This window comes from Leptodactylus fuscus, chromosome 2 (assembly GCF_031893055.1).
Source record: "Leptodactylus fuscus isolate aLepFus1 chromosome 2, aLepFus1.hap2, whole genome shotgun sequence".
Lineage (NCBI taxonomy): Eukaryota > Metazoa > Chordata > Amphibia > Anura > Leptodactylidae > Leptodactylus > Leptodactylus fuscus.
In genome coordinates this window covers 38,138,860-38,151,332 of record NC_134266.1, presented here as the reverse complement: position 1 = coordinate 38,151,332, position 12,473 = coordinate 38,138,860, and the positions used below count along the sequence as shown (strand labels likewise).

The 12,473-nt window shown below is 45.5% G+C and overlaps 1 protein-coding gene across 2 annotated transcripts; it reads left to right on the top strand.

The window, feature by feature from the left end:
* The first annotated feature begins 7,423 nt into the window (after positions 1 to 7,423).
* OVCA2 (OVCA2 serine hydrolase domain containing) lies at positions 7,424 to 12,178 on the top strand. Of its 2 annotated transcripts, none has more exons than XM_075262609.1 (2): positions 7,424 to 7,609; positions 9,842 to 12,178. In XM_075262609.1, exons 1-2 carry the CDS (start codon positions 7,432 to 7,434, stop codon positions 10,336 to 10,338), a joined length of 675 nt encoding a protein of 224 aa, XP_075118710.1. In that variant the 5' UTR covers positions 7,424 to 7,431; the 3' UTR covers positions 10,339 to 12,178. The 2 variants fall into 2 exon arrangements, with proteins under 2 accessions (XP_075118710.1, XP_075118709.1); XM_075262608.1 differs by having other exon boundaries at positions 9,839 to 12,178.
* The last annotated feature ends 295 nt before the right edge of the window (positions 12,179 to 12,473 follow it).

The following is a 12,473-nucleotide window of genomic DNA, read 5'->3' as shown; positions in this document are numbered from 1 at the left end:
GGATTAGACACGCGCCTTTGCACACAGTTCCACAAGCCATAGGATTAGATACGTGCCTCAGCACATAGTACTACACGCTGAAGGATTAGATAGACAGCTCTGCACAGAGTACCACACAGAGTTTTACTCCAGGTTTCCATAGCAACCCAGCCATTTTTCTTCACTGCTATAGGTCAGCTTTAAAGAAGCAGGGAGCTGTGGATGACACTGTTACACAAAGTCACACTCACACAGCTTTACTCCAGGTATCCATAACAACTGATTAAAGGGTTTTTCACTGATATCCAAAATGAGATACACATAACGCTTATGGACATACACACAAACAACATTGGACAATTTTTTTTATGTAGATTGTCAGCCCCACATAGAGCTCACAATGTACATTTTCCCCTATCAGTATGTCTTTGGAATATGGGATGGAAATCAATGCAAACACGGGGAGAACATACAAACTCCTTGCAGATGGTTTTCTGCCTTTGGTGGGATTTGAACACCAGGACCCAGCGCTGCAAGGCTGTAGCGCTAACCACTGAACCACCATGTGGCCCCCAAAATTGGACAATTCTTATGGGGCCACTACACAAACAAAAAATGTAATATACCTGTGCGAAGCCGGGTCCACCTGCTAATAGCAGCAATGCTAAATTTAGATAGGCTAACAGTATCGATAGTATCTTCGAGATGGGAATACCCCTTTAATGTCTTCATAAATTTCTAGCAGGAATTACAGAATTAGGGTGCATGCACACTACGTAACGCCGGGCGTGTATGAGAGCCGTACACGCCGGCGTTACAGCAGGGCTGCCGAACACTTCCCATTCACTTCAATGGGAGCGCTCGTAAACGCCGCTGTTACGAGCGCTCCCATTGAAGTGAATGGGAAGTGTTCGGCAGTCTGCTGTAATGCTGGCGTGTACGGCTCTCATACACGCCCGGCGTTACTCAGTGTGCATACACCCTTAGGATACGGTTCAGTTATTAGTAAAGATGCTACAACATTGTGATGTTCCGGACATGTCAGGTCACCTAACACTACACTGGGTTTGTCATGTTCCCTTCAAGTACTGTTCAGAACTAAAAGAGAAAGTACTGCAGTGTTCATATAGTAGCACAGAAAAGTGTTAGAATATGATGAAAAATGTGTGGGAAGCAAATCATTATAGAGAATTCTGTTTCTGATCTTTTTGCCCCACTAGAAAAAGAACAGAACAGATTTTAGGTCCTTAAAAAAAATTAAAAATGAATAAACTAGAAAACCTTTCAGCCTTCTTTTCTGCTAATGTTTACATGAGTGTCAGGACTGGAGAGGCTGGATGACAATTCTGGCAGTCTATGATACTTACAGACATTTGTGGAGCAGATATTTTTAATAGTAGGTTATGAGGAAGGTCTGTGACTGTGGCGACGACTACAGAGTGCCGAGCTGGTCATAAAAATATACGGCAACCATCAAATCCTGAATAAACCTACAGATGACAGAAGGCGGGGCTCTGATCACATGAGTCATACTTATTTTCTTACAAAACATAAGGAGGGAGGGTTTTTTTTGGTCATGTCTTGTTTCCGTGACGGTCCTGTTATAATAGATCCATGAAACAGAAGGCTTACATGTGATAGACTAGTGCTGTCCGAAAAACAGAACTGCAGAATGTTTCCCACCATAAAAACCTATGATTTTGTTGCTATATACTGTATGTTTCTAGAATCCTTCCAGCCAACTATTCTACAGCATGAACACAGAACTGTCCATGGTGCTAACAATGCTGTATATTCACTGTCTATGCAGGATTATACACAGTCCAGTCACATTAGTGTGCCCACCTCTCAAAATCCAGAATAACCCCCTTTGGCAGAGCGGACCGCTGCGAGACGTGCAGGAAGAGAGGGGATGTTGTGATGATGTCACTGGGATACTGAGCCATGCCGACTCCAGTGCCGTGGCCAGCTGCGCTAGGTTACGCGGTTGAGCATCCATGGCGCGAGCAACCTGATCGAGGTGGTCCCACAGATTCTCGATTGGGTTCAAGTCCGGGGAATTTGCTGGCCAACGGAGTACGGTAAACTCATCCTGGTGCTCCTCAAACCACGCACGTACATTACGAGCTTTATGACACGTCACATTGCCCTGCTGGTAGATGCCATCATCCTGAGGAAAAACAATTCGCATGTAGGAGTGAACATGGTCCGCAAGGATAGATGCATACTTGTGTTGATCCATCGTGCCTTCCACAATGATGAGTGCACTCAGATGGCTGATAACACGTGCCTTCTGCGATTGGTTATTTAACGTTGACGTCAAAAGTAGGCGGTGGTCACATTAATGTATCACACAGGAGGGCCAGGGCTGGTATCACGGGTAATATATCAGATGTGGCCGGATTTCAGGGGGTCCCTGGGTCCCAAATGTGCACAAAATCTCTTTTTTGATGTCCCCGACTACCCACCCCCACATGATATCTGACAATGACAACAGACAACCAGGTCTCGGGGGTAGCCGTTGCTCTTTTACTAGCAGGACAAAGTAATACAAATATACATATGGAGTAATTCTTCACATACAATACAGCGATCTTTGTAGGTAGTGTCCAGTTAGCAGGTGATGGAGTTTGGAGCAGGAATGCTTTGGATAGTTTAATTAGTAGTTGCTTGGGTAGTTAAACTTGTATATACTTGTAAAGATGGCCTGTATCCAGGGGGTTAGTCCTCAACAAACTGGGTACACGTATGTAGGAGAGAATTGAATTGAATAGAATTGTCAGCAGCGGGAAACCCCCAAATTCTGCCAGACTAGCTATGGGCTTCTTAAATATAGATTTGTCCCAAAGACTTACTTGAATAGAGAGATACGTGTAGAAGTCCCAGATGTATGGATAAGCAGGTCTGTCAACTTTAGTGCTTGTAGGCTTGGAGCTTCAGAGGAAAACGCTCTCTGAGGAGAATCTTGAGTACAGAGGAAAATACATCTCTGCTTAGAGTGCCCTGAGACTTGGCTGCCATTTTCAGCTCCACATGTCTGTGTCTCTAGCTAGCTCCACACAAAGGATCCAGACAAAAGGTCCCCAACCCCACTCGAGGGGGATGTAACTCCTCCTCCTCCAGGCCAGTCAAGGGAGCTTGATTGGTCCTGAAGGTCACCTGCTCATACTGGACATTCCTGTACACTGGCAGCTCAAATTACAATGGCAAGTATAGGCAGGTGTAGTTCACAAAAACATCCACAAGATGGCGTATTAATAGACCCCCTGTGTGCTGGCTCTGGTAAAATAGAATGAAGGGGGAGGAATCTCTTTACCTTATATGCAAATGTCCATACCATCTCGGTCTGCAAGGACTATTAAAGGGAATGGGACAAGCAGTACCGGGACATTACATTAATATGACTGGACTGTGTAGTATGGGACAAAACTAGGACCCCCAAGGATCATAGGATTCCAACCAGGAAATACAGCCAATATACATACCAGATATTCAGGATGATATATGGCCACAGCAGGAGAATTAAAGCGTAACTAAACTTTCGGATAGCTTTTGATATTCTGACTGCATTTATTTTATAGCCAGCCTGTATACAGTACTCAATGAGCAGCAGAGAACAGCTCTCAATAGAAAAGAGAGTGAAAACATACAGGATGTCACAGAAAGGAGACAACATTTGAAACAGTATATTACAATATTTATTAATGAAACAAATTCTGTCAAAAGTTGTCCAAAAGTTTAGTTATGCTGTAAATGGGATGTAGCGTGGGGAAAATGCTTACCAATGCACTTGATAACATCTCGATCATCCAGACAGTCACTCAACAACTATAATCTGAATTTACATGCATAGAGCTACCAGCAACACAAACTATTTTATACATAAGGTCAAATAGAGCTGCCACTTGGAACAAATTTAGAGTTTTCAGATGTAGTACTAGTGCAAAATCCTGGCTAAGCAGGAGATGAGGCGCACTAGTTAGTAGGTGCACAGCAGTGGCAAAACTAGGAATGGCGGGGCCCCGTGGCGAACTTTTGACATGGCCCCCTCCCCCATCTTCCTGACCGACGCTGAAGACCTCGACCAACCGACCCCCGCCGCACTCCTGCATGCTCTATTATGCCCCATAGTGGCCTAAGTACACAGTATTAAGCTCTATAGTGGCCCCTGCACACACTATTATGCCCTATTGTGACCCCTTATGCCTCATAGTGGCCCCTGCACCCAGCATTATCCCCCATTGTGGCCCCTGCACATAGTATTAAGCCCCATAATGAACACCCATGAACAATTATTATACTCTGGGGTAATCGAAGACCCAAGGGGGGGGATACAAACATAAAAACCACTGTTACTTACCTATCTCCGGCTCCGCTGCAGTCCTCGGTGGTGTCGGCCATCCTTAATGACATACAGACGTCATATGACCCGGGACGCAGGTTCCGGTCAAGTGACGTCAGAGACATCACACAACTAGGCCCGATGCTGGTATGGAGCGCGGAGAGGTAAGTAACAGTGTTTTTATGTTCTCTCACCTCTCCTGGGCCTCCGATCATTATAGTCGGGGGTCTGAAAAGACCCCCAAATATAATAATAGTGTTTGTTGGGCCCACAGGCATCACTTACCTATCCCAGCCCCTGCCAGGATCGGTAAGTAAATAGGGCCCGTTACTGGCTGGAGTGACTCCAGCCGGTAACAGCCTATTAAGAAAAAAATAAAAAGCAGGGGTAGCGGCTGTCACCGGGCCCCTAATGTCCCGGGCCCTGTGGCAGCCTCTACCCCGGTAGTTACGCCACTGGTGCACAGGTGACTAATGCTGTAACACCTTTATGCCCCTAATACTAATGTGTAAATAGTCATTAGTATTCTTAGGCGAAGGCCACATACTATGAAAATACAGCTAAAATCACAGCAGAAAAAAAAAACATTTCTCACTACTGACTGGGGGAGACGTGATGTTTTCACAGGTAGAATTATCACATACTCACCAACTCTCAAAAGAGGTTTCAGAAACAGAAGGAGGCCTCCTGGACTTCTGTAAGCTGACAGTATGTGCACAGTATGCAACAGTCACCAAATGGGTTATGGCTGCAGAAAGAACGATTCGCCCAGAGAGCCGCCAGCAAATGTTGTCAGGTATGAATTAATATACTGCATTTTCCCCAATGTGGAAGTGAGACTAAGGCCAAGGCCCCTGAAAAGTGGATGGGAATCCCAGCCTCACATTGCCAAAAAATACACACAGTGGACATGCTGTGATTTGCAAAACCATTGCATTTTTGTACATCGCAACATGTCAATTGTACCTACAGAAACGCCAGCAGTTTCCCTACAGGTATAATACAAGCAGAAACCTCTGCGGACTTTCTGCGTTGCCGCAGTTTTCCCCACAGCACTAAGCCTAAATGTTTTTCGTTTTTTTTCCCACAATGTGGGAATGAGATTCAATGAGATCACTTTACAGGGACAAAATGCAATGTTTTTTTTTATTCCAAGTTTCACGTAAAGGCCATATTTCCACACGTGGCCTCAATTTTAGTCTGGGGCCCAACGTGGCGTAAAAACAAGTGCTGTTTTACAGTCACAGCAATGGGACTAACGAATCCAATCCACATCTTGTAAAAAAATATGTGCTGTTGACACGCTGTGATTTCCAAAACCATTGAGGTTTTGTAAATCACAGCATGTCAATTATATCTGCGGATACGTCGGCGGTTTCCTTATAGATATAACTGAAGCAGAAAGCGCTGCAGGAAAACCCGCGATGCTTTGCCGTTTTTCCCGCAGCACTTTATTGCTGTGGGACGTTACGTGAGTCCCTAACCCTAAGACTGAGGCCCCACGTTGCGGAAATGCAGCTTATTTTTGTTGCAGATTTTGCTGTGGTTTTTTGGGCCAAAGTCAGGAGTTGATTGAAAAGGAATGGAAAATACAAAGGAAGCTCTTAGATATTTCCTTTATGTTAAATCCACTCCAGACTTTGTCTCAAAAAACCGCAGCAAAATCTGCAACAAAAAACGCTGTGTTTCCGCAACGTGGGGCTTTAGCCTTAGGCTAAGGCCCCACGAGCCGTAAACACAGTGATAAAGCACTGCGGGAAGGACCACTGCTTGATCGCATTGCGGTTCTTTCCGCAGCGCTTTGAAGAGAAAGTTCACAGAGTTTTCTTCAGCGGACTTTCTCTTCCCATTATATCTACAGGAAAGCCGCCAGCGTTTCCGTAGATATAATTAACATGCTGCAAACCGCAACGGCTTTGCAAATAGCAGTGTGTCCGCGCTGCTATCTTTTCCACAAAGTGGGGATGGGGGATTTGCATGAATCCCATATCCACTTTGCCTGCACTGTACGGGTGTTTCCGTGGGGCCCCGGCCTAAAGGAGTTTAAAAAATAAAAAAATTTAAAAAAATGACCCTCTATAACCAGAAATTAGTAAAAGGGGTTGTTTACTTGGGCAGTCTGGTCCAGCACACGGGGGGCTTGTCCTGGTGGAAGTCCTTGCCGAACGTGGCTAATGAAAGCAACTGGTGACTTATATGAATGACGCTACTGGTTTCTTTCCTGTGACCGCTGAGGCCACATTTTATATTTCACCTTCTCCAGCCTCTTGCCCGAGTACTGAAATTCCTGGACAACCCCTTTTAAGAGGACCGTTCATCAGATTGGGGCACAGGCAGTTCCATATACTGCTGGAAAGCTGACAGTGCGCTGAATTCACGATAACTTAGCGCTGTACAGTCAGAAGGGCGTTTCTGACACTTAGCCAGGGACGCCCTTCTGCCCAGCGGCGCCAATCGCGCTGTACAGTGTGAACGGGGAGGAACGCCCCCTCCCGCTCCTGATAATACTCGTCTATGGACGAGCACTGTGAGCAGAGGGAGGGGCGTTCCTCCCCGCTCACACAGTACAGCGTGATAGGCGCCGCTGGGCAGAAGGACGTCTCTGGCTAAGTGTCAGAAACGCCCTTCTGACTGTAAAGCGCTACGGTACCGGGACCGACAGCGCTTTACACCGGGCACAGATCGGAAAAGCCGACTACGCTGAATTCAGCGCACTGTCAGCTTTCCAGCAGTATATAGAACTGCCTGTGCCCAATCTGATGAAAGGTCCTCTTTAAATGGTCACGTTTGTGTGTCGAACAGGAACCAGAATGTACAGGGACGGGTCGGGTACCCATGAAGGGTTAGATAATGCTTGTATTATTTTACACACACATGCTGAGCAATAGAATTACTGGACAATCCCTTTAAATTGAGGGTATTAATGGGTTTAACAACCATCTAAGGTGTAGAGTTATTATTAGCTAGTTACTATGACACATCCATATAGGTGTTACACTATGGCCGCCTCCTCCCACTATCTACCATTATACTCAGTGCTGGAGCTCCGCCCTCCTCTAAGGAGCCAATCACCGAGCTGCTTTCACTTCCGGTCCTCTGAGTGTAGTAAGATGGCGGCGCGCACGGCCGGCTCTGAGGCGCCTACTAAAGTCCTGCGGGTCCTCGGGCTGCATGGCTACTGGCAGAATGGACTCAGCTTTCGGGAGAGGACGGGCAACCTGAGGCAGAAGCTGAAGAAACACGCGGAGCTCGTCATCATCAGCGCCCCCCTGACTATCCCTGAGCCGGGTGAGACACATGGCTACAGTACAGGAGCAGCGTCCGATGTGTGACGTATCAGCTCCGTGGCCCGTACTCTGTGACGTCATAGGAGATGGTGACGTGCCGTACATAGTTACATGGGATGATTGTACATCCTGGCTCTGTACTGCCACCTTCTGGCTGGTGTTGATAATACATAATAAGGTGCTTGATGTCCTGCTGTGGCCCCTGGCTCCTGACCGTGCCCCTATAGTTAGCTATGTATAGTTTGGTGACGGTTCTGTAGCATCTACACAAGTCCCTTTGCCTTCAGCCATGTTCTCCTAAATTACTATTCAAATATTACATTTTAAAGGGGCTGATATTTAAGGACATACCCCGCACCTCTGCCTAGAAAATCCTTATGTCTGAATATACCACCATTCTGGTTAATATGAGATCTGCAAGGCACGGTACCGAGACAGCGCAGTTTACAGTCCTATTTACATACCGCAAGCTCCACTAGTCACGCGCCGTATAAACTGTGGCTTTGAGTGTAGGTAGTGCAGTGCTATCCCATTGCAGTACTTATACCTGGCGCTACAGTTTGTATGGCGAGTGCCGGTGGGTTCACACCAGCGTCTGGTCTACGTTTTGAGGTTTCCGTCTTCTGCATTCAGAACCTGTCAGACCGAGTCCGGCTGTGAGCGCCGGTGAGTGTTTTATGCTCATCAGCACTCACGGCCAGACACTTTTCAAACCTATTCATTTGAATGGGTTTGGAGAATGCCGGCAGGTTTCCGTCTTCTGTCCAGTTTCAGGTAGGAAACAGAAACCTGAAAGCAGAAACCCCGGGTGCAGATGTGAACGAGCCCTGAACAGCACTGCTTGCGGTATGTAAACAAAACCGTGCTATCTCGGTGTTGTGAACTGCGGAGGTCCTGGGTCTCTGACCCATGTAAATCTACCGTATATATGAGCCGAGTTTTTCAGCACAGCTTTTGTGCTGAAAAAGTCCCCCTGTGCTTATACTTGAGGGGTTTTTTTTTTTGTTTTTTTTTTTTGGGGGGGGGGGGGGGTCTATGACCAGCTGCAGTAGAAATGTATAGAATCTCCCATAAAATAGTGGGGAAAAAAAAGCTTTAAAAGAAATAAAATAAATAAAAGTTGTAAATCCCTCCTTTCCCTAGATTACATATGAAAGTAGGAAATGACTGTGAACACATTAGGTCTCCCTGTGTCTGACAGTACCCGGTCTACTGAATATAGGGGATCTGCAGCGCTCCTGTTCCATGAGGAAGGGGTTAATAGGAGCACTGCAGATCCCCTATATTCAGCCAGACTGAGTTCCAAGTGGGGGAAAAAAAAACAGTCCTCAAGCTCAGGGAGGGGGCAGACAGACAACCAAAACACCCCCTCCCCTTCCCCAGCAACTACTGCACCCAAGAACTCCGACCATTTTAATTTTTGAAATTTTCCAGTAGCTTCTGTATTTTCCCCCCTCGGCTTATACTCGAGTCAATAAGTTTTCCCAGTTTTTTGTGGTAAAATTAGGGGCCTCGGCTTATACTCGGGTCGGCTTATACTCGAGTATATACGGTAATACCTATCCTAGGGAAAAGTCCATCAATACAAAAAAACTGGATAACCCGTTGAAGGTGGAACCCCACGTGCCATAAATGCAGAGTTTTACAGTCTCTGCAAAGTGGATGGGATTCCAGAGACTGCGATCCACATATTGTGGGAAAATACATGCAGCGAATATGCAGCAATTTCCAAAACAGCCTCAAAGTCAGCCTAAAAAAAGCCTCCCAATAGCGTTCTATTGGGAGGCTATTTTTGGAGGCTGATTCAGCGTCAAAATCCTCACCAAAAAATTCAGTGTGAACTGACCCTAAGAATGACAAGAAGATGTTCATATTCAATGTTTATTAATGGGAAAAATATGCAAATCTGTTTCTCCTCTAGGGGCAGCAAGTCAGATATGATGTTTAAGGGGACTACCTCTAGAGGGCAGCAAACAGAGGCAGTGTTTTCCTATTTACATCTTGGGAAACAGATTTGCATATTTTTCCCGTAATTCCCCCCAGTGGAGCGAAAAAGGCTTTTGTAAGTCTCCATGAAAGTCTCACCTGAAAGTGAAAGTGATCTCTCCTTAAGATATTTATTAATGTAATAAGTGTTAATATCCATTGGGTACTAATAATAATTCACAGCACTAGTTTTTTACTCCTCCAAATAACCAGTTTTTCCGTTCTTTACATGTTGCCCCCAAAGAAGAAGAAGGAGATGTTCAAAGAGAAGACCCCAGAGGCTGGTGGTTCTCTGACACTGAGAAGAAGAGCTTTAATGCCACGGTTGAAACTGAGTCTTGTGCAGGTTTAGAAGAATCCCTGGACACTGTGGCCAAGGCTTTTTCTGAACTTGGACCCTTTGATGGAATTTTAGGTTTTAGCCAAGGAGCTGCTGTTGTGGCCATGCTGTGCGCATTAAAGCAGCAAGGGGATCCCCGCTTCCAGTTTGACTTTGCAATGCTGGTTGCTGGTTTTAAAAGTTGTGCGTCTGAACATGCTCATTTCTACAAAGAACCCATCACTGTCCCATCACTTCATGTTTTTGGTGACACCGATCGCGTTATTCCAAAAGATATGAGCCAAGAACTAGCTGCCCATTTTGTAAACCCAGTTCTGGTTACACACCCAGGAGGGCACTACATCCCTGTGTGCGCTGAACAGAAGAAACTCTACTTTACTTTCTTGGATTCTTTCCGAAAATAAAGTGAAGACGTTTCCAGAAGTGACCTGGCAGTGCTGTGAAGTAACGGGACGCCATTAATTCAGGTTTAGGCTTTGTTCACAGATGCATGGACACAGCAGTGGAGATCACAACCAAAGCATCAGTTTTTCCTTTTTGTATTTCTCTTTTTGTTCTGATCCCAACTTGGCTTGGCACCAAAAGCTGTATGTGTGACTTGAGCTTTAGGGGGAGCTTTATAATATGCCCGAAGGGGACTGTGAAGTAGGTTATTAAAGGGATTCTATCATTAAAATCACATTTTTTTCTCAATCACACAAAGGAATAGTCTTAAGAAAGGCGATTCTTCTACCTTTAGATGTTTTCTCCACGCCGGTGTTCAGTAGAAATCCTGGTTTTTGTCTGTATGTAAACGAGTTCTCTTGCAGCACTGGGGGCGGTCCCCAGCGCTCAAACAGCAATGAGGGTGTCCCCAATGCTGCGAGAGAACTCTCCAACACCGCCTCCATCTTCTTCTGGAACACTGTCTCCCTGTGTCGTCTTCTATCCTGGGTTTCAATCTTCTAGACCTCGGGCAGAGCAGACTGTGCATGCCTGCTGGCCACAAGAAAAATGGCCACTTACACAGTAAGCTGGTGTAAGTGGCCATTTTCTTGTGGCCTCTGGGCATGCGCTGTCGGCTTTGCCAGAGGCCTAGAAGTTTGAACCCAGTGCTGGAAGAAGACTCTCAAAGAGACTGTTCCTGAAGAAGATGGAGGCGTTGCTGGAGATTTCTCTCGCAGCATTGGGGACGCCCCCAGTGCTGTTTGAGAGCTGGGGACTGCCCCCCAGTGCTGAGAGAGAACTCATTTGCATACAGACGAAAACCGAGATTTCTACTGAACGGCAGAGTGAAGAAGACATCTAAAGGTAGAAGAAGAACACTATTCCTTTGTGTGATTGAGGAAAAAAATGTGATTTTAATGGTAGAATCCCTTTAACCTGTTCAGTGCTGCACGTGCCGTTTGTCATGTACTGTAGACCTTGTAATATTGTCATTGGCTCTGTGGAGGTTACTGTGCACTTCAGGCATTTCCATCCTATGTTCTTACTTCTATCTATATGGCCTCCAGGATTCCCAGGTTCACATACAAGGATGGCCATGCTTCAAACGTTATCACAACTATTATAGGGATGGCTACACTAGTAAATGTAATGCCTGCCTCCATCCTCTCCCCTTAAAGAGCTTATTTAAAGGTTCATTTCCCCTTGGCAATTAAAATGCTGCATGTTAAATGTCAGCTGTGTACAAAGCACTGATGTGAGAAATGATAGTTCGTCGGTGATGGACTTTAAACCATTCATCCCAAGCTCAGGTAACATTTGGAATTCAATCTGTTCTTCCAGGTTAGTGATTTTTTTTTTTTCCTGTTTCCATAATACATTTTATGTAAATCGTATTTAGGTACAAAATAGTAAACGCCATCCATCCTGAGACTCCCGCTCTACTCCTCATCAATTTAGCCTTATTATTCCTAATATCCGTTCACCTGTCCAATGCCGATGGCCCCTGGAATGTTAAATGTAAATCTTATCCAACAAGTGGGTGGTCTGTGAGAAAAACAAACGGTTCCCACCCATTTAGTGGATAAAAGCCAGTTTCTATATAATTCGTTACGGCCGTATCTCTTGAATGGGAGGACGGATTATAGAAATAAAAGCGCCCAATTGATCCGGGGCACAGCGAGAATCAAATGACTTATGGCACTTAGTATGTTGTACTTGGTGACAGGTCCTCTTTCATAAAATGTTGAGACAATAGAAGTCTTATAGGTAGGGCTTTGTTTCCTGAATTACTTTTGTGTGAATAAACCTGAAATAAAGATCTTTCGGAACGTACGCGATTCTTCTGAGCTGATGGTTAACGTGGAAACAAGTGAGGACTGGAAATTGTAGGGCCATTTAAATGACAAACCTACTTAATGGGATTCGAGCATTAAAAACTATGTTTTAAACTAAAAGCATGTATAAAGGCTATTCATCTCTTACCTTCATCTCGGAGGTCATAACGCCGTTTGTGCTCAGAAAGAACAGGGGGACGTTCCATCGGCCATTCTCCTCCTCTTCTTACAGGAGACCACCACAAAATGGCTGACGGAACAGCCGACTGCACCTATCC

Coding starts and splice junctions, on each gene's coding strand:
- OVCA2 (XM_075262608.1), top strand. CDS start 7,432: ATGGCGGCGCGCACGGCCGGCTCTGAGGCGCCTACTAAAGTCCTGCGG. Junction 7,610..9,838: donor CCTGACTATCCCTGAGCCGG/GTGAGACACATG, acceptor TTGCCCCCAAAG/AAGAAGAAGGAGATGTTCAA.